Source organism: Drosophila arizonae, chromosome 2, assembly GCF_054131065.1.
Source record: "Drosophila arizonae isolate 15081-1271.41 chromosome 2, UAZ_ARI_1.0, whole genome shotgun sequence".
Lineage (NCBI taxonomy): Eukaryota > Metazoa > Arthropoda > Insecta > Diptera > Drosophilidae > Drosophila > Drosophila arizonae.
This window is the reverse complement of record NC_142922.1, coordinates 8,679,125-8,700,290: the sequence shown is the minus strand read 5'-3', so window position 1 is coordinate 8,700,290 and position 21,166 is coordinate 8,679,125. Positions and strand designations below refer to the sequence as shown.

Sequence of the window (21,166 nt, the reverse complement as noted above, 5' to 3'; positions counted from 1 at the left end):
TTTAGTAAAAAGTTAGATAAAAATAAGTGTAAAATTACTACCAACAATTAAAAGTTGTATAAAATATAAAGTAATTTTTTTAATGATCAAAATGATATTCATTAGTAATAGCCTATAAAAAAATGTAGCTCAAGAATTGCTAAAAATAAATATTACAAATTGTATATACATATGTCATAAATAATTTGTATATAATAAATATTTCTAATATTTTTTCTAAGTAAAAAGATTTGTTTAAATATTACATTGAAATAAATCAGTAAAATAATTAAATATTTTGTTGTTTTCATTAACAATTTGTAAAGCTGAAGACTTAATTTCTGAACCATATTTCATACAGGAAAATAAATCATTTTTAATATATATTTTTAGTAAACATTATATTTGGCTATATATTGGCAATCAGCAGTATATCATATGTATATATAATATAATATTTCTATATACAGCGAAAGCTTGTTTTTAAGCTCAAGGCGCACTAGTTTCGCTCAGTGTAACTGAGCATCAGAGACTGGCGGGGTGCCCAAATGCCAAATGTGTTGCATGCTGTGCGTGTTGTCCCATGCTTATCTGTGCTGTGGGTGGTGCGAGTGGGGCTGGCCGCTGTTGCTTGGTGGTTACAGTGGCTTTGGCCTGAAGTGTTGCAAAAAATAAAAAAAAAACACCACACACAAAAAAGAGAAAAACGGGTTAATCAGCGCAATTAGGGTCAAAAACACGTTGGCGTCAACAACATGCCACCATGTGGCATCTTCAAGCTGAGTGTGCATGTGTGTGTGTATGTGTGTGTCTGCATTCAAATTCACAGAAATCGCGCATACGCTGCGTAAGCCCTGCCATTAGATATTGCAAGCAAAGTTCTGACTACCCGCTGTGAGCGCTGTGTGTGTGTGTGCGTATATATATATAGGTGCGTGTGTGTGCGTGTATAATTTTGATAAAGGTTCCACAAAAGCCTGAACTGCGCCGACGCCGAAGCACGAATTTGTTTCGTTTAAGCCGCCTGCTGTTGCTGCGACTGCGAAAAGCGACGCTCAATCATGCTCTCTCTTTCTATCCCTCTCTCTCTCTTTCTCTCCGTGTGTGTGTGTGTGCGTGTGCGTGTGTATGCGCCTATAAGATAAAAGCGCCTTGCTATGAAAATCTTTAGATTGCCGCCGACCAGCGAACGGCTCGCATTCACGTCTAGCTAACAGAAGCTCCAAGCGGTACGGTAGTTAGTTCAGTTGTATACAATCTAGAAAGTTATATATATAATATAACTACAAACATATCTGTATAAGCCCAGTTATGTGCATAACTCCAAGCTCAAGCCCTGCGCTTTAAGTAAAAAGATAAATAAATCACAAAGCAACAAAACTTGTTTAAGCTTAACGAAATTAAAACGTCTACAAAAATTGCTCATAAAATAAACTAAAAACTTAAAGTAATTAATATTATTAAAATATAAACAGATAACGTGAAATTCGAAACGCTCGTAAACCATTTGCTGTAACTATTGACAGAAGTGTTATTCAACTACTCGACTTTTCCCTCAGCAACGCCCAGCAATTAAAGAAGAACAGATATCGATATATATATAGAGTATATAAATATCTATTATAATTAAAGTTCATATATAGTATGTATGCCAGAAGCTGTGCAAATCAATTTCGCGTTTCGTAGGCAAAGTGCTTCAAGTTCAATTGATATGTCAATGCCAAGCGCTCGAATCATAGCTGAAATCAGTGCAGTAAATTGCGAAGCGTTAACGGTTATGCAATTTGAATCGGTTGTATTATTTCAATAGCAAACTTTAAATGTTTCAAGTTCATGTAATTGAACATTTATGACAATTTCAGCTGCATGCATGCATAAATATCATTTAGCTAATCTTCGCTTTGGCATTACTAAGCACTTCCGAATCGGTTCATTTTTTGATTTATCGAATTCAATTAAAAAACCCTGAGGCTGAAAGTGAATCTGCTGAATACCTAAAGCTTTTGGATGTGACTTTCAGCTTAAATGGTTATATATCGGTTATGGTTTTTTTTTTTTTTTTTTTTTTTTTTTTGCATATGGCGTATAGTTTATATAGTAAATATTCACTTGTGTGTATATTCGTATATAAATCTAATGGCTTAAAATATTTTTTGAAGTGGTTTAATCGGATATAAACGGTTCAGGTCAAAATATAAAGATCCATAGTTTTTCATAATATTATGTCTACTTAAATGTTATTAAATTTAATATATTATTCTAATATATTTTTGAAGAAATTCCACTATTAGAAATCCTTCAAACGGTTATGTATCGGTTATTAACACAATCAATAAAAAATTAATTTAAAAAGTGTTTGTTGAACTTGGTCTCTAAAATAAATAATTAATAAAATTATTATAAATTCTTACAATAAATATGAAATATATATCTTTAATGTACATATTTATGTTAATATATCTATTGAATACTTTCGCGTGAATTAGAAAAGCTGATTTTGTTGTTGATGTCTCCAATTTAATATAGGCTTTGTTGTCTATATTTATATATTATTTTTATTTTGATACTTATATCTTAAGTTCATGTTACAGTGCCCCAAGTAGCTTCAGAGTTTGTATAGTCTACTTAAAACATTTTCAAGTACAACTCTAAAATTCTATAATACATTGAAATTCTTGTTTGCTTTTTATTAATATCTAATCAATTAGACTCATCCTAAGCTTTATTTGTAAGGGCAATAGTTTCTATAAAGTGTGGGACATTGTTGCTTTACTATGCTCAAGCTCGTATAAAAATATGACATATTTGTTAATCCGTTTCCTAAAGTTTTCTCTTAGCAGTGCTTCTCATGGGCAGGTATGATCCCGTCGTATATACCCGACAGCAGCAAACTGTTTAATTTATAATTGATTTCAGAGAAAACGCCACACAGAATTGAAATGCTTTCAATGTTTTGTACATGCAGCGCCCAATCCATGCATCAATCATGCTGTCAATTCTTGACTTTCGAATCAACTTTCGACATGTTCTCAATGCATAAACTGAGCGCGGCTTCCTCCCTCATAGGTGCAGATAGTCGGGAATATGTTAATATGGGGGTTCAATGGCCGCGCCCACAGTCAGCTTTTGCATATGTTTAATAAACACACACCCACACACACATAGACACCTACACACCCATACACACACACAAATAACTACACACGCATAGCTTTAATTCTGATTGAGAAAAAAACGAGTTGTAAGTTCTCATCTGGTTTATCCAGTTACTGTTCTTTCACACTCTGTGTGTGTGTGTGTGTGTGTGTGTGTGTGTGTGTGTGTGTGTGTGTGTGTTTGGGAGAGGGACTAAGAGAGAGATAGAGATGCTCTCTAAATGATCTCTGGCAGCTACATATGTCACACCCATTGGGTGTTACAGTCTTTAGAATCAGTTCCGAATCAGATGCAAACACCTGACGCGAAGCACCTCACATTTTGCACACAATCAGCATAATATTGCTACAAAATAATAACAAATGAGCGTCAGGGCAGCGCAAAACAGCAAACACGATATAAAGCGAAATGTTCAATAAAAATAAAAATTATTCAAGTTTCATTGGCCCAGACCTTAATACGTGTGCGGCATGGCAAAGATGCCGAACATCACTAGCAACCCAGACAAAATTAAATAAATAAATAAAAACAAAATAAAATAAAATAAATAAAAAACAAAATAAAATAAAATACAATTAAATACTTAGCATTACATTAGTCATATCACATTTTAAATGCCCTTCGGCTACACTTAATTTCATTGCGAATTACAAGAAGCTTTAAGAGAACTTGCAAAACTAGAACAAAGGTTGCTCTTTTATTTTAGTTAACACTAAATATAAATAATTGATTTGCTTGCGGCTCAGTTGTGGCTATAATCAAATTCGAAGGTTGTATACCCTTTTAGATATAGGGCTTTTGTCTAATGCAGTGCAGGCATATAACATAGAGAATCTTAACTCTAGAATAAGAACATTAAAATTGATGTGTGTCTGTATTTAAGAAGGTTTTTCATCGAGGTTTTCGCCCTTGACATATACGAAGCTAAGGAGTGTGAGAATGAGACAGAAGAAGACGGAGAAAGAAGGAAAAAGATGAGAGAAAAGAAAACAATATGGATAGAAACTTAGAGATGAAATAGAGGAAAAAAGAAAGAGTAAAGATGCGGCAAAGAAAGCTTGGGAGAGATATGAGAGATATGTATATAGGGATCTTAAGAAAGAGAGATGAAGAGAAAGAGAGATAAAGGGAGACAAAGAAGTAGAGAAAATCATATAAACATAATTTAAGATAGAGAGAGGGCGATTGACAGATAGAAAGACAGAGAAAGGAAGGCTGAGAAACATATTACAACTATATCAATAGGCCTACTGGTATTCAGATGAGGAGTATAAGTGCATACTTTATGCTTTATAACTTGATTAGACTGTTACGGAATTTTATATCCATGAATTTTATATACTGAAGTCCTGATCTAAAGTGATTCATTTTCACAACGTATTACAAATGCATTAAACACTCAGTATACCCTGCACTCAATAGTTATGGTGTTAAGCGTTAGTTGGTGTTGATTGCGTTCCGTTTGGCTTGTTTTATAAATTGATTTAAGCTTCGATACCGCAAGTGATTTAGTTAATTGCTCCATTCCGCTCCACATTAGCAGCGCGTTGATTGATGTTTGTTTATAAATGTTTTTACCCTCTCTTGTTGTTGTTGTTGTTGTTGCTCCGCAGTTTTAACATGCGGCTGCTTCTACTGCTCGTGGCCAGTTGGGCGGTGCTGGGCTTGACCCTGGCCGACTCGAGCTATAACCATTTTCGGCTGCCCACGGCGCTGCGGCCCCAGAAGTACAATTTACGTGTCTTGACGCACTTTGAAGACCCGGACAACCTGCGTTTCGAGGGCGATGTGAAAATCCTGTTCAAGGTGCTGGAAAACGCAAATAACATCACGTTGCACGCGAAGAACTTGACGATCGACGAGTCGCTCATTACACTGCGCGACACATCGAGTGCCAACAAAAAGAACTGCGTCTCCGGCACGGAGGTGAATGCGGTCCATGATTTCTATGTGATGCGCACCTGCGAGGAGCTCGTGGCCGGAGATGTCTACGAGCTGACCATGCCATTCGCCGCCGAGCTCAACCGTCAGCTGGAGGGCTACTACAGAAGCTCCTACATTGATCCCGTTACGAACAAGTCCCGGTAAGAGACCCGCAAAGGAAAGAAATATGGGAATGATCTTAGGAAAATGGTCTTTAGAAAATATTACTTAAGGGAATTACCAGGGAATATATGTAGAACTATTTACGCACCGGACAGCCGACGCACGGATAGAGGGACGATCAGGTGGAGGATCGGACGGACAGGCAGGCAGAAAGACGAACGTGCGGAGAGACATAAGAACGCACGGACAAAAGGACAGGCACTCTGACACACAGGATGCACGGACAAAAGGGCGGATAGACGGACGGGTACACAGACGGACAAAAAAGCAGCAAGATAAGGACTGTACAGAACCTAAATAAATTTGGATACTCTGCATAATTTATGTTAATAAGTTATGTTAATGGTATGTTAAATTTCAGAAAATCGAAATAATTCAATTGACACTACTATAGCTTAATGACAAAGACATTGCCGCAATAATTCACAGTTATTTAGCTACACGAAAGCAATGCCTATGTTCTTATGTATTTTTCAAAATATTCTCTTACAATATCTCAAAATTCTCACTCAGCTGGCTGTCCATAACACAGTTTGAGCCAGCGTCTGCGCGCTTGGCCTTCCCCTGCTTCGATGAGCCGGATTACAAGGCGCCTTTTGTGGTTACACTTGGCTACCACAAGCGCTTCAACGGACTGAGCAACATGCCCGTCAAGGAGATAAAGCCCAAGTAAGACCGGTTGGCCAGTTGACAGACGGTTAGACTATATATAGAATTGTACGATATAATTTGCAGCGAACAAATTGCGGATTATATTTGGTGTGAGTTCGAGGAGTCGGTGCCCATGTCCACCTACTTGGTAGCCTATTCGGTCAATGACTTCTCCCACAAGCCCTCCACGCTGCCGAACAGCACGCTGTTCCGCACCTGGGCCCGGCCAAACGCCATCGAGCAGTGCGACTATGCGGCCGAGGTGGGACCCAAGGTGCTGCAGTACTACGAGGATCTGTTTGGCATTAAGTTTCCGCTGCCGAAGATCGATCAGATAGCCATACCGGATTTCAGTGCAGGGGCTATGGAGAACTGGGGTCTGGTCACGTACAGGGAGATCGCTCTGCTCTATTCGGCTCAGCACTCGTCGCTGGCGGACAAGCAGCGCGTTGCCTCGATCATTGCCCATGAGTTGGCCCACCAGTGGTTCGGCAATCTGGTCACGATGAAGTGGTGGACGGATCTGTGGCTGAACGAGGGATTCGCCACATATGTGGCCAGCTTGGGTGTGGACAAAATCAATCCCGAGTGGCGTTCCATGGCACAGGAGTCGCTCAGTAATCTGCTGGTCATCTTCAGGAAGGACGCACTAGAGACGAGCCATCCCATATCGCGACCCATTGAGCTGGTTACTGAGATCCAGGAGAGCTTCGACCAGATCTCATATCAGAAGGGCTCCACAGTGCTGCGCATGATGCACATGTTCTTGGGCGACGAGTCCTTCCGCTCGGGCATACAAAACTATCTGCAAAAGTTCTCCTACGGCAATGCCGAGCAGGATAATCTCTGGGAATCTCTGACAGAAGCGGCCCACAAGTTCAGGGCACTGCCCAAGAGCTACGACATCAAGCGCATTATGGACTCCTGGACTCTGCAGACGGGGTGAGTGCTCATACACCAAAATTTTTGACTGACTAGACGAATCTCTAATCTGTAAACCCTTCACAGCTATCCCATTATCAACATCACCCGCGACTACTCAGCTGGCAGTGCCAAGCTCAGCCAGGAGCGTTATCTGCTGAACACTCAGATCTCACGGGCACAGCGAGGCGGCTGCTGGTGGGTGCCACTCAGCTATACCACCCAGGGGGAGCGCGACTTTACGAACACGGCGCCCAAGACCTGGATGGAGTGCGGCAGCTCCGGCGAAGTGCTGCCCAAGACGATTACGGGACTGCCCGGCAAGGATCAGTGGATCATATTCAATACCCAGATGTCGACGCTGTACAAGGTCAACTATGACGAGCGCAACTGGAAACTCCTCATCGACACGCTCACCAATGGCGACTTCGAGAGCATTCATGTGATCAATCGCGCCCAGCTGATTGACGATGCCTTCTACCTGGCCTGGACGGGCGAGCAGAACTATGACATCGCCATGGAACTGCTGGAGTATATGAGACGCGAGCGCGAGTATCTGCCCTGGAAGTCGGCCTTTGAGAATTTGAAGCGCCTTAGGGGTATCATCAGACAAACGCCCAATCTGGAGTTCTTCAAGGTTAGTTGAGTTCCACGTATATTTCAAGACAAGATACACTCTTATCCTGCTACACACAAGACAACGTAACCCAGAGCTCTCATTCTAATTTTTATTTAAATTGCAAACATTATGCGGCCCGACACTAAATTCCCATGTCAAAGTTGTATTTTTTCGTAAGTTCGTTCTAGACCAGATCAAAACCTAGTCTCAAATTCATTTCGAATTCTTTTCGCTCTCAATCTCTTAAAGACTTTCTCGCTCTCTCTCTCTCTCGCTCTCTTTATCTCTGTTTCTATATTAAGTAAGATGTGGCAGTCGGTCAAGACCGTCTGCATAGTATTCGTTCACGTACATAGATTTTATATTAAAATTCTCTAGTTCTTCCAGTGCACAGAAATTAACTATGTTAGTATACAAAATACTATGCCTATAGCTATACATCGATTCCAGATTAAAATTCTCTAGTCCCTCCAGAGCACAGAAATTAACTATGTTGGTATAATAAATACTATGCCTTGGTCCATGATACATCGATTCCAGATTAAAATTCTCTAGTTCCTCCAGTGCACAGAAATTAACTATGTTGGTACAATAAATATTATGCCTTCTATTCTTAAAGTCATACGAAAGTCCATATCGGACATCTAAGTCTCTAGTCCCAGCATACACTCTTTTTGCTACGTGAACGAGTAGAGATGGATAAAAAAAACCCATTCGCATTATATGACATCCCTCTTCAACGTTTATTCTCAGCGTTATCTGCAAAAGCTAATCGAGCCCGTTTATGAGCATCTGAATGGCTTGAATGACACCTTCGCCAACATTGAGCAGCAGGACCAGGTGCTGCTCAAGACCATGGTGGCCACTTGGGCGTGCCAGTATCAGGTGGGCGACTGTGTGCCCAAGGCACTGAACTATTTTACGGCCTGGCGTAGCGAGCAGGATCCGGACAAACAGAATCCGGTGCCCATCAATTTGCGGCAAACGGTCTACTGCACCGCCATACGGCATGGCGACGATGGCGATTGGAATTTCCTGTGGATGCGCTACAATAACTCGAACGTGGCTGCCGAGAAGCGCACGATTATGTCGTCGCTGGGCTGCACGCGTGAGGTGTGGCTGCTGCAGCGCTACCTGGCACTCACCTTTGAGCCGAAGCAGGGCATACGCAAACAGGACTCGATGTGGGCCTTCCAGGCGGTGGCATACAATGAGATTGGCTTCCATTTGGCCCGAGATTACTTCATGAACAACGTGGACTTCATCTACAAATTGTAAGCGATTCTCTCGAATCAACATGTAATTATATTACTAACCATTTTTCCAACACAGCTACAGTCCCATTGTCAAGGACATGTCGCGGCTGTTGCCGCCCTTCTCGGAGCAGACCTTCCAGCAGAGCGATTTCGATGATTTCAGGAATTTCGTTACCGAGCACAGAAGTTCGCTGAAGGGACTGGAACAGGCCATACAGCAAACCCTAGAGACCATGCTCACCAATGTCCAATGGAAGGAACGCAACTATGACCAGGTCTCGGTCTCCATCAGGAGTTTACTTGACAAACCAACAGAATAAAACAAAAACTTAAAAAAAAAGAAAACAACATGAAATAGATGTGTTATACTCCACAGATAACGTCAAATAAATCATTTCGTGCACAAGCCCTCATCAGCTAAAAGAATATTAAAATAATTATATAATACCAAAATGTCAGTTGTTAATTATGTTTGGGTTCTTTAACAGCTAAGATTGTAGAGGTTAAAAATTAAAGCTAAAGATAAACAAGGAATTTCTTCCTCTAGTCGAGACTGCTCGACAACGAGATCCCCTGAACCCTTCGAGCAACTGATATTTCAATAAATATTCGCACATGGTGAGGGAGGGGGTGGGATCGAGAGGGGGAGAGAGAGACTAGCATAATAACTTTATTAGGAGTCGTGGGTAAATTACACAAAAATCGAAATTTTAAAGTGTAGACGATATAATAAAATAACCCATTTTCGATAAGGTTTTTATTCGATAATAAAATATCGGTAGTAGTTATCCATTTTTGGAGAAAAGCTCGATATGCGCATGATATACACGGGCCTAGGAATTTTCAGTCTCTAGCTCGTATATCTTCTGATTCAGCCCCTTCGCCCTGATCAAGAATATATATACTTTGTGGGGTCTGTCACGTCCCCTTCTGCACGTTACATACTTCTAACAAAACCATTATACCCTGATCTCCCATTGAAAATGGGTTCAGCAAAAGCCTTCTTCAAAGTGGAAATAAGCATAGTACGCTAGAAAGCTATATTTTTCGGTCAGATTACGTCCTTTCATATTTCTACTACAGCAACTTAAGGAACATGAGTTCTACCCAGAATTTATCAGCTCTCCAAAGAGAATATCTTTCACATTTCTTCCTTAAGAATTGAGGCATTCAGATACACACAGATAGCATATACAATGTACATAGATTATGTTGTATATTTCGTATATTGAAGCATGTTTTATTATGCTACTCAATCATAATGATAATAATAATCATAATCATAATCCATAATTATCGTAATAATAAAAGTAATTGGAATTAAACAGCGCTTCTTCAACACAATTTTGTGGAAACTTCAGTTATTGTTGTTTGGGGTTAGATTTTTTTGATTCCAATTGTTGTTTCATTGGAATTGTTATATCTTACAAATTACAAGTACAAGCTAAATAAATATGTATGTGTGTTCTGAGTGTGTTATGTATTTGTGTGTTTGTAAATGTTAATATCACTAAAGCAGCGCTCCTGAAATGACGTAACTAAACCCCTAACTAAAGAGCTGAACAGATTGCATTCGGTATTTATTATGAAATTTAATTTTTATTATTATTTAATATAATTAGCATAGGTGTATGTGTGAGTGTGTTGTTGTGTATTAACATACATGAAGTTGTGTGTCTCTGTGTTGTTGTTGCTATCCTTATTTTGCTTTAGTTTGTCCTATGAAAAACATGAGTATAAACTTTTATTACATTTATAACAATTCTCTGATTGACTTTCAATTTTATGCACTTTTGTGAACGTGTGTGTGTGTTGGTTGTGTGTTGTTGCTCTTCTTCTTCTTCTATTAGCTGCTGTTGTTGTTCTTCTCAATTGGCCTAAAAGAAAGGCTTTCATTGGTTTGCATTAAATTGTAACAACTATTTAACACTTGATATATGTATGCTTGGGCCAATATGTTTATATTTATATATATATGTATAGAAATATATCTATTACTATGTCCAGATGCATTGATAATCGTTTTTATTAATATGTACGTATATATGTATTTGTTTTTATGTTTATGTAGAACAAAATATTTAGCTACTGCTTGAATTACAAGTTGCCGAAGCTGCCGTCAGGCTGAAACTGCCTTTAGGCTATTTTTTCTTTATGGAAGTTATGCACAAAACGGATTTATTAACTATATTCAAAAGATGTATTATCATATTTGTAAATTACTTATTGAATTGAGCTTCTGTTTATGTAAATTTACAAACGGCTTATCGAGATTTGATGCGTATGTTTTTTTTCATTAGTATTTCACTGAGGCGCGAAACAAGTTTTTGCATAGCGTTCGTAACGTGTTAAATTCGTGTTTACAATTTTAGCTTTGATTTCAGCTTTAATTGTTATGTTAACAAATGAATTTCCAAGACAAAATTAAAATTTAGTGTTTTCATAGCAAATAAAAGCAACAATACTTATTTGCTAAACTCAAAATAGCGTATATGTATATATATATATATATATAGTATATAGAAATGTATTAACGTAAAAAATGTTTTTGAACTGAACGCAAAAGTACATTCTAAATGCCATGTGTCAAACTAATTGAATTTGTTAGCCAACGGCTTTAACTGGACCACAACTATCCTACACAGTTGCCCAGGCCCGAAACAAGGGCTTTGGCTGGGCGTGGTAATTATAATAGATATATATCATTTTCTTTTCATTTTTTTTTTTTTTTTTTTTTTTTTTAGCTGGCTTCAGTCATAAGGGTATTTAGTTTTAAACATTTTGTTGTTGTTTCGTATATAAGAGTTATTAAATGTAGTTTACTTTTTTGTTACTTGTTTTTATGCATGTAGATAAACGATAGAGCTTAAACGTGTACAATTGTTTAACAAACAGACTTCTGCTTCAACTTATGCCCACACTCGTGTGACCTAAACTAAGAGACGTATTTGTATATGTTTCCTATATATTTATATATATAATGTACTTGAATGTAAGTTCCTACATAGCTGCTCTATTTATATGGTTGCTTATTTAATGCTGCCGCTGCTACTGCTGTTCATTTAGCTGCTTGTCTTACATCTGTTTTACATTTGATGACCTTGCGCAGCGTCGCAAAAACTTTTCAAATCTTGTGCAAGCCACTTTGCAGATTATCATTTGACCAGGAGCTCTGCGGTAGCTGCTGCGCCGGCACTGCTACTGCTGCTGCTGCTGCTGCTGCTGCTGCGGACGACGCCGACGCTGCTGACGTGGGCTGCGGTGGTGGCGGTGTGGATGATGAGCTCGGCTTCTGTGGCGTCGCCGGCTGCAAATCGAAGCGTGCATAGAACAGTAAATACGGTGTAATTGTAATTTTGCGCGTCGGCGAGAGCAGCTCCTCGAATTCCCGTTGTGTCATCGCCTTGATCTTATCATCGTCGCACATATACCAAATGGGCTCGCTACTGTTGCCCTGCGCATAGTTGGCTTTGACTCCGCCGCGCCCCGTGCTGCCATAGCCCGTGGGATACGACGCACAGCTGTTGGTGCTGCTGCCATAGCTGAGATTGCTGTTGCTGCCATTCTGCAGGGATTCCTCGCTGAAGTCGCTGTTGCTGGCGGTAGTGCTGCCCGCCATGCTCGCCTGTTGGCTGCAGCACAGGCGCATCGCGCAACAGTTGATGCCTTGGCAGGTGGTGTTCATGCTGAGCTTGCCAATGCCATTGGTGATGGTCTTGCTGGTGAATCCGTTCACTTGCTTCACATTTTTGCTCATGTCGCCGCTGCTGGATGCTTTGTTGCGGCCGAATTTCATTTTCTTCATCAAACTGGTGCCCGACGAGGCCAAAGCCGAGGCAGCCGCTGACACCGGTAAGCTCGCAATGCTGCTAATTCCATTATTGCTCGGCGCCGCGTTCTCATTGCCAGCTGCTGGTGCCGCTGACTGCTGTTGTTGTGCGCTGCTTGTCGCATTGCGTCGATCCTTGGGGCAATTGACGTAATCACTGGCCAGGTCCAAGAAGCAGGTGTACGCTATATAATGGCCCACTGTTAACGTGGCGCCCACGTGCGTTATGACGCTGTACAGCTTGTAAACGTGCAGCTTGTTGGCATCGCTCAGCTCACAGCACTTGGCACAGAAGCAGGGCAGCGTAAATGTTGTGGGCACATAGGTGCTGACCTTCTCCATGCCGCCCGAGAACCGATTCAGTTGGATGACCAGTAGACGGGGCAGCACCTCATACGATATGGAGCGTATGGCCTCAGTGTAGCCCGTACACTGATTGCAGCTGTATTTGTTATCGCCGCGAAAATATTCACGCGTTATGCAAGAGTTCTGAAAAAAAAAAACACAAAGTATATCATCAATGAATCAGTCTTCAATTATTGCATTTCAGCATGAATAAAAATAATGAATGAATGGGAATTAAGCCTGACTAAATCCAATCGTACGCTATTGTACTTAACGATAATTAATGCCTTTGTGATCCATTGAACTTTTTCTATAGCTGATCTGGTTGCTGTACTAACCTGTATATAAGCGCTGGGTTTTTCCTGCAATTCGGCATTATCATAACCCGAAATCGGCACAGGTACTGAGATATCGAGCATGCCTTGCTTCTGACGCGTAATTGTTTCACAGCTCAGGCATTTGGTGGTCAGCACCACAATACCTTCAAAATCAGAGTTGAAAAAGTTGATATTCAGCTCGCGGATGCGCTCCTCCAGACGCATTTTATCCTTGAGTAGACTAGCCGTATTGATTTCATCATCACTGGAATATTTTGCAGGTGCGGTCGATGCAGCTGATGCTGTTGTATTAGCACCAGCAGCAGCAGCAGCTGAAGCAGCTGGAGCACCGCTGAGATCGACTGTGTTTAAATAAAAGAGACTATTGGAGGCGACATGTGTGGTTCCTATGCCACCGCCAGCTGTGGTTGGACTATTATCTTTGAGCGGTGACTGCAATCGTGTCGCCTTTGAGGATTTCACTTCATCTTTTCTCTTTGATTTGCGTGAAAAAAATGATGTTTTTGTTGTTGTGGTACTTTGATTTTGACTAGTTGCTATCGAGCCATTGCCGGAAGCACTCATGATCGCATGATTTCCCACATCAGAGCGCTCCATAGAATCGACCGTATCCGTATCATCAGGATTGGCAATGTAGCTGCATAAACGAAAAGGCAATCAGTCAATTAGTCACATTATTGTCCACCTATAACAGGTACAACTCACCCGTTCGCAATCACTTCCGGACACTCGCCAATGGCCTTTATCAGCGACTGATTCGTTTCGCGTATACAATTCAGCACACACATTAGAAACTCGTGCGCATCCTGTTGTTGATTGCCCTCGAATGTGGCATTGACGTCCTGTATGGCATGCAACAGGGTGTCCGCATGATAGGGCTCACTGGAGTCGGCCATCTCATTGCCATGCAGACTGCTGTACAGATCGTGCAATTTCTCACTGACCGACTGATGTGTTGACTTCTTGCTTCCGCTGCTGGCGGCATTGCTGCCGCTGCCATTGCTGGTGCTGTTGTACGGGTCTGTTGTGGCCAGATCTTTGCTGCTCCAGCTGCGTGCGTGCTCCAATTGAGCACCACCGCTGCCGCTCACGTTGCGGCCCAGCGAGGCGGACTTGGCATTCTGTTGGCGCTGTATCGCCTGCTGCACCACATTCAAATCCTGAATAAGATGATGTAAATTGTGCAGGAAGTGCGGGGCAAAACGCAGCGTATACACCACCGAATTCAGATAGCAAGTGTTGCCGATGTTGCACAGCGTGCCCATAGTGGGCACATGATTCAATGCTGTACCACCACTGCCATTTAGGCCACTGCCGGGGATGGAGCTGCCGCCGCTCGAATTGCTGCCACCGGCTGGGCCATAATACTGATGGCTCTGCAGTTCGGGTGAATCGTTGTCTCCGGTGACGGACGAATTGCCAGCGCGTAGACCAGGGCCGCCAGACACATAGCCATTGGCCACGCGCCGCTGTTCGTCTGTGGATGTTTGATACCGTCGGTCGTATAGCGACATGTTGCAGCTGCGTTTGCGTTTGCGAAAAGCGCGCGACGCCGGTTTACTCGAATCAAGCTCGATTTGAGCCGCAGCGATGGCCGCTGCTGTCTCCGCTGAGAAATTAGAATCGATCTCGATCTTAGAACGACGCTTGCGATTTCTACCGCCGACGTTGACACCACCGCCACCTCCGCGTCGCTTTCTTCCAGTTACTTTCGGTTCTGGCTCCTCTTCAATGCGGTTCCAAAACTCGGGTTTGAAATGTTCTGCAAAAATTGAATCATTAGCAGTTGTCTACTGAATGTATAAGCTCCAGCTGCTTACCTAACTTGATATACTTATGACACTCGGCAGCCTCTGTGGGCGTAGGCGATGACTGTGCTGTCGGTGATGGACTTGACGCTTTCTCCGGTATGGGTGGTAGGTTAACTGTTGCTGGTTGCCTTGATCTTAGGCTGGCACAACGCGAGAGCTCTGCCACATAAACACGTCGAGTACGTTTACGCTTTGGCACCGCCTCAATATCCTTGTGGGTTGTTTGTTGGGGCTGTGCGACCTGATCTACGTACTCTTGTACCTCTGGATATATGACCGAACACGTTGGTGCTGGCAGCGACGGCTCACCGGATTCAGTAGTCGTTGCAGATGTTGTGGAAGCTTTGGGTTTCAGTAAAGTGTTGGACTTCAACAAAATGTACGGATTCTGACGTGGTTTTGGGCTTTTATTGTTGGTGGTGGTGTTGTTGCTGCTGATTGGCGGAAGACGTACTTGTTCCTCTTTCAGCTCATATATTTCATATTCGAGCATCTTTCATTATCCTGTCAACAGGTTACAATTTGAGAAATTCAATTCGAGGATAATATTAATTTATTTATTATAATTCTAATTAAATTTAAGTGACAGTACTATAAACGATCTATTTCAGTAAAGCAATACGAAAACTTTAGGAAAATGAGAAAAAGCAGTGTATAAAAGTTGTCAAAAATTGTACCAGTGTTGTAATACATATACATACATACATTTATACGTGTATATAATTGTTATTGCTACAAAAGCACAAATAGTAAATTATCAGTGATAAAAATTATATGGAACTCGATTTCTTAGAAAGTATATTCTGACATTCGCACGCACATGATTTTGAAATTCAAGTAAGACGGTCACACTGTCTGCTCTCGGTTTTGTGCGCACCCTTCTTGTGGGTCTAACAGCTGATAATGGTTCCTTCTTTCTCTAACTAAGAGAAACTTATTAGACAATTCAATTTCCTTTTTTTTTAAGTGAAACTTTCTGGCAATGCCATTATGAAGATATAACGATCGCACTTATGAACTAAATTTTGTTCGCATGTGCTGATTGAGTGACTCGTCAACTGAAATTCAAAATTGTTGTCCGATAAGGTGATAAGAAATTGTATAATAATCAATAATTAATCTTACGTTCAGGTGTTTATGATTCATTTCAGAAAAACTATTTACAAGCAAAGGTGCTTATATGAATCTGCGAAATGCGCGTGATTAACTCTCCCAAGCTCTTCACTTTTTATTCGGGCTTAAAACTCAAGTTTGTACCAAATGTCCAAGCCTCGAATTATTATTTGTGCAATGAACAGCACCCGACAGGCTAAATAGATTTCCAATTTGAAAATAATAGCGCCTAGCAAATGGGCTAATTATGTAAAGTACAAATCATGGCCGGCTGCTGATGAAAATTTACGGCGACAGGTGGGTAAGCGGGGTTGAAGCGTAGCTTTGGTGAGGTAGGCCAGGGCCAAGCATCGAAGGGGGGCGTTGACAGAGGGCAACAAAGAACAAACAAATATTAATGCGAATGATATGTAGAAGGAGTGAACGTGAACGTGAACATGAATGTGAACGTTAACTATGTGTATTGCTATTGATTTTGTTGCTGGAATGAAGGTCACATGTCGCACAGGCTGCAAATAGAAGTGACGGGAAAAGAGTGCATGATAATGCTAAGGTTACACATTTAGACAGCGCCAATAAGATGGGTTGAGTACACACACACACACACACACACACACACAGCTTCAATTACAGCACGGATCAGCAACAAATGCAAATGCAAAGTAAACAGCTATAATAATAGAAGCAAGATTTGCAAATTTTGCTGGATGCTGTGACATTCATTTTGCAAACGTGTATGGGTGTATGGGTGCGCGTATGTGTTTTTCGTATATGTATGTATAAATGCGACTCACATATTTAGGGAACAACATTTGCGGGCAGTTGCTATGTTCTGTGTAGCATTGCTTTGAGTAAAATAAACAATTTCAATTGCCGCTGCCAAATGTCATGAAATTTCACTTGCAACGTAACGTAGCGCAACGTAAGAATCATACACACACACTCACACATACGCACGCATGCAACGCTCCCCGCACTCGTTAAACTGACACCACACACACTCTAATTTTCACTTTTTTTCACTGCGGCGGTTATCGTGTGACCGTCCAACTCTTTTTGTACCTGGTTAGGAAATCTTTCTTCACTGCTGCACTTCAGGGCATTGTAGCGGTGCTGCACTTACACATTAACATTTAATTTATTTATAGTTTCAAGTGGTTTGAGGCACTGAATTTAGTTAAACTTATGCGCCGTAAGCGTACGGTCGCTCTCGGTGGCAGATGATGTTCATTCGTTGTGCTCTCCGCTCGCTACTCGCTACAATCAACAGAGTGTGCTCCCCACCGTAACATATTTACTCCTCACTTAACAGCGTGACTGTAAAATCTCTGAAATGGACTCCACACATAACATGACATCTAGCAGCCGATGACAAAACTGCGTGTGTCTTCTTCTTTCTCTCCGGCAGAAATCACGATGTCGACTGGAGTAAGTAAAAAATTCGTTTGTTTAATTTGTAAATTATTGTGCAATCCTGCATTAATAATTGCCAAATTGTTGCTCAACAAGTGCAAAAAAGATGGACGCACACAATAAATATTAAATTGAATCTGCAATATGTTTATTTGTAGACACTTTACACTTATCCCGAGAACTTCCGCGCATACAAGGCCCTCATCGCGGCCCAGTACTCTGGCGCAAAGGTGAAAGTGGCCGAGGACTTCAAGTTTGGCGAGTCCAACAAATCGGCGGAATTCCTAAAGAAGTTCCCCTTCGGCAAGGTGAGTCTAGACTTTTCAGTTATTTATATACATATATGGGTGTTGCTTATCGCTTGGCAAAGAGCACAAAAGCCGGCAACGTCAGCAGCTAAAATATCGCATAGCAGATTTATGCGCAAATGAGGTTATTCGCATGGGGAACGTGTGAAATTTTGCCAACTCATAAGTTTTGCTTCTTGGAAGTATTGAAAAGTTTGCGATTATTAACACGTGAGCTGCTGCCAGCTTGCTGACATTTTCAGAATTAACCGGCCCAAAAATATAACATGTAACATTTTGTTTTCTAGGTGCCCGCATTTGAGACCGCTGATGGTAAATACCTGAGCGAGTCGAATGCCATTGCCTACTTTTTGGCCAATGAGCAGCTTCGTGGTGGCAAGTGCCCCTTTGCACAGGCTGAGGTGCTGCAATGGACTTCGTTTGCTGACAACGAAATCTTGCCGGTCTCCTGCGCATGGGTGTTCCCGCTGCTTGGCATTATGCCACAGCAGAAGAACGCGAATGTCAAGCAGGACGCCGAGGTTGTGCTGCAGCGTCTGAACAAGAAGCTGTTGGATGTTACCTACCTCGTGGGTGAGCGTATCACTCTGGCTGACATTGTTGTCTTCGCCAGCCTGTTGCATCTGTACCAGTACGTGCTGGAGCCAAGTGTGCGCCGTGATTATGTCAATTTGAACCGTTGGTTCGTTACCATTCTGAACCAGCCACAGGTTCAGGCTGTTGTCAAGGATTTCAAGCTGTGCGAGAAGGCACTAGTCTACGATCCCAAGAAGTATGCTGAATTCCAGGCTAAGACCGGAACAAAGCAGCAGCAGCCAGCCAAACAGAAGGAGGAGAAGAAGCCCAAGGAAAAGAAGGAGGCAAAGAAGGAAGAGCCTGAGGAGCTTGATGCTGCCGATGAGGCTTTGGCCGCTGAACCCAAATCGAAGGATCCCTTCGATGCCCTGCCCAAGGGTACCTTCAACTTTGATGACTTCAAGCGCGTCTATTCCAACGAGGATGAATCGAAGTCCATTCCTTATTTCTTCGAGAAGTTTGATCCCGAGAACTATTCCATCTGGTTCGGCTCATACAAATACAATGAGGAGCTCTCCAAGGTGTTCATGTCTTGCAATCTGATCACTGGCATGTTCCAGCGCTTGGACAAGATGCGCAAGCAGGCATTCGCCTCAGTGTGCCTTTTCGGCGAGGACAACAACAGCTCCATCTCTGGTGTGTGGGTGTGGCGCGGACAGGAGCTGGCCTTCCCCCTGTCGCCCGACTGGCAGATCGACTACGAGGTCTATGACTGGAAGAAATTGGATCCCAAGAGCGAGGAGACCAAGAAGCTTGTTACCCAGTACTTCTCATGGTCCGGCACCGACAAGGATGGCCGTAAATTCAACCAGGGCAAGATTTTCAAATAAGTTGCAAACACAATATATCTAATCGAGATTCAACATGCAGCAGCGCAGGGCAGCAATCACAATGCCCATTTCTATTTCTAAGTTCCAACTGATTAGTAACGATATATAAGTGAATCGGAAACGTCGTGCTGTATTACCATCTAAATATATATACATAATGTCCTGGTTTGCCCAGCACGCCAAATCTTTTGTATTTCAAATTGTTTTAGCCCTCTGCATTTCTGTTAGAAAACGAATTATGTTTGTAATAAACAAAAAAAAAAAAAAGAAAATTTAATGTCAAACAGATCAGCCAGCTAATAACTTATATACGGGAATTTAAATAAATACGCGTTTTCTACTACACCAAAATGTCTGAATTCAAGGGAATAGCATAGAGGGAGAGTTGATACATAGATAGATCTCGCTACATAAGCACCAATTAATGGTAGTAGAAATCTAATATTGAGGAAGTCTTAAAGCATAAATTGAAGTTTTCTCTGATGAACAATCTATTGCAATTTGCATCATTAATTCCCCTAACTTAATAATAAGCTTGCTTAATTTCTTTAGTATGAATTACATTCATTTAGGCAATCTTTATTGGCTTTCCTTCCAGTTAATTCATTCAATTTTTGCTTACGGTAAAGTAGGTTGAAAACAATCTATAGAATTTAAAACAATTTGTTATTGCAAACTTCAGAAATGTTCGTACTGCCTGCATTTGTATATCAGCAAGGAAATGCTAGAAAAACGCTGCTACTGCGAATCCAGATTTAAATTACTTTCGCTTGATCACAACCGGTCCGACATTGTCGCCCGTGTTCTTATTGTGCTCGCCGTGGCTGCCATCACAGTAGGGCCACTAAAAGGGATAGGGATAATGACATTAATTAAGCAACCTATAGTAACATCGCGTATATGATATACTCACGTTCTTGGTCTTCCAGCAGCGACAGAAAGCGGCCTTATCCGCAATGTTTTCAATGTCAATCATGTCGACAACCTTCGCCTCGTGTTTCCTTATGTTGTCATTGCAACGGCCAGAGCACGATTTACGCTGAGCTGCGGGACAAAGGGCCTGATACGAGATGTAGCCAATGCCGACAACGACGGCAGTGGGTGGAATGAGTGCCAGCCAATCCTTGACTGCAAAAGATAAAATACTATTTCAGAAATACTACAATACTTATTGGACTGTTAGTAGGCCAAATCGTGAAGAGCCAATTTTGACCGGCTGACGGAGTTCGCTATGGATAGTAACATTCGATCCATGTCAAATTATGTTCCACACATTAAACTTATCAATAATTGCCTGTTGTTTATCTATGATGCAGATAAAAAGTTGTTGAGCTTTTCTGTGAGAATTCTCGTTTGTTTTACAAAAACAACAAATTCAGCAATGGCGCTTTTTGACCCAAATGTTGCATAATAAGTTGGCTCAGGTGAGCAGCGCTGGGGTAAGCTTTAAAAATATGCACAAAACATGCTAGTGCATTCTAGATAATCACATAGCATTTTACTAAAATTGATCTTATTTAGCTATGTCATTATAGATCGTGTAAGAATTGACAAACTTTTTTAGAGCGCCCTTTAGTGCAATTCCAATGTTCAGACAAGCGTGGCACTCACATGATAGTTTAAACCAGCCGCCCACGCTGTCGGGCACCGGCAAGCTGGACAAATAATTTGGCAGACTTGTTTTCACTGCATGCGATAATGATTGCATTTTGGCTTTATTTTTTTGTGCCTTTACAAATTAAACACAATTGTAGTACACAAAAAATCTGTAAGCTGCTTGTTTTTATTGTTGTTGTGTGTAGCTGAGTGACCCTAGCTGAAAAACAGAAATATACTGAAAAATACCAAATATATACTGACAAGAATTAAGTACTTTTGACTTCAACAAGAACAATTATTAATTTAAAAAAATATA

At 41.4% G+C, this 21,166-nt stretch overlaps 4 protein-coding genes across 6 annotated transcripts; 2 read left to right on the top strand and 2 right to left on the bottom strand.

Moving 5' to 3' along the window:
* Positions 1–1,053: 1,053 nt before the first annotated feature.
* On the top strand, positions 1,054–9,141 carry LOC108616009 (aminopeptidase N-like). The gene is made up of 7 exons (XM_018010941.2): positions 1,054–1,208; positions 4,749–5,219; positions 5,755–5,910; positions 5,977–6,834; positions 6,901–7,450; positions 8,186–8,706; positions 8,765–9,141. Exons 2-7 carry the CDS (start codon positions 4,756–4,758, stop codon positions 9,006–9,008), a joined length of 2,793 nt encoding a protein of 930 aa, XP_017866430.1. The 5' UTR covers positions 1,054–1,208; positions 4,749–4,755; the 3' UTR covers positions 9,009–9,141.
* A 739-nt stretch (positions 9,142–9,880) lies between these two features.
* Positions 9,881–17,355, bottom strand: Usp1 (ubiquitin specific protease 1). Of its 3 annotated transcripts, none has more exons than XM_018010897.2 (5): positions 16,919–17,355; positions 15,021–15,515; positions 13,906–14,962; positions 13,201–13,837; positions 9,881–13,006 (listed from the first exon to the last, which is right to left on the bottom strand). In XM_018010897.2, exons 2-5 carry the CDS (start codon positions 15,502–15,504, stop codon positions 11,813–11,815), a joined length of 3,372 nt encoding a protein of 1,123 aa, XP_017866386.1. In that variant the 5' UTR covers positions 15,505–15,515; positions 16,919–17,355; the 3' UTR covers positions 9,881–11,812. The 3 variants fall into 3 exon arrangements, with proteins under 3 accessions (XP_017866386.1, XP_017866395.1, XP_089318723.1); XM_018010906.2 differs by having other exon boundaries at positions 17,187–17,355; XM_089462597.1 differs by having other exon boundaries at positions 17,248–17,353.
* A 37-nt stretch (positions 17,356–17,392) lies between these two features.
* eEF1gamma (elongation factor 1-gamma) lies at positions 17,393–19,523 on the top strand. The gene is made up of 3 exons (XM_018010976.2): positions 17,393–17,552; positions 17,696–17,845; positions 18,133–19,523. The coding sequence occupies exons 1-3, from the start codon at positions 17,493–17,495 to the stop codon at positions 19,249–19,251; spliced, it is 1,329 nt and encodes a 442-aa protein (XP_017866465.1). The 5' UTR covers positions 17,393–17,492; the 3' UTR covers positions 19,252–19,523.
* A 271-nt stretch (positions 19,524–19,794) lies between these two features.
* Cisd2 (CDGSH iron sulfur domain 2) lies at positions 19,795–21,068 on the bottom strand. The gene is made up of 3 exons (XM_018011070.2): positions 20,863–21,068; positions 20,165–20,379; positions 19,795–20,095 (listed from the first exon to the last, which is right to left on the bottom strand). The coding sequence occupies exons 1-3, from the start codon at positions 20,957–20,959 to the stop codon at positions 20,012–20,014; spliced, it is 396 nt and encodes a 131-aa protein (XP_017866559.1). The 5' UTR covers positions 20,960–21,068; the 3' UTR covers positions 19,795–20,011.
* Between the last annotated feature and the right edge of the window lie 98 nt (positions 21,069–21,166).

Coding starts and splice junctions, on each gene's coding strand:
- Usp1 (XM_018010897.2), bottom strand. CDS start 15,504: ATGCTCGAATATGAAATATATGAGCTGAAAGAGGAACAAGTACGTCTT. Junction 13,838..13,905: donor CCGGAAGTGATTGCGAACGG/GTGAGTTGTACC, acceptor TCGTTTATGCAG/CTACATTGCCAATCCTGATG. Junction 13,007..13,200: donor AACCCAGCGCTTATATACAG/GTTAGTACAGCA, acceptor TTTTTTTTTCAG/AACTCTTGCATAACGCGTGA.
- Cisd2 (XM_018011070.2), bottom strand. CDS start 20,959: ATGCAATCATTATCGCATGCAGTGAAAACAAGTCTGCCAAATTATTTG. Junction 20,380..20,862: donor CGGCTGGTTTAAACTATCAT/GTGAGTGCCACG, acceptor TATCTTTTGCAG/TCAAGGATTGGCTGGCACTC. Junction 20,096..20,164: donor GCTGCTGGAAGACCAAGAAC/GTGAGTATATCA, acceptor TATCCCTTTTAG/TGGCCCTACTGTGATGGCAG.
- LOC108616009 (XM_018010941.2), top strand. CDS start 4,756: ATGCGGCTGCTTCTACTGCTCGTGGCCAGTTGGGCGGTGCTGGGCTTG. Junction 5,220..5,754: donor CCCGTTACGAACAAGTCCCG/GTAAGAGACCCG, acceptor ATTCTCACTCAG/CTGGCTGTCCATAACACAGT. Junction 8,707..8,764: donor GTGGACTTCATCTACAAATT/GTAAGCGATTCT, acceptor TTTCCAACACAG/CTACAGTCCCATTGTCAAGG.
- eEF1gamma (XM_018010976.2), top strand. CDS start 17,493: ATGACAAAACTGCGTGTGTCTTCTTCTTTCTCTCCGGCAGAAATCACG. Junction 17,553..17,695: donor AAATCACGATGTCGACTGGA/GTAAGTAAAAAA, acceptor GTTTATTTGTAG/ACACTTTACACTTATCCCGA. Junction 17,846..18,132: donor AGAAGTTCCCCTTCGGCAAG/GTGAGTCTAGAC, acceptor TTTGTTTTCTAG/GTGCCCGCATTTGAGACCGC.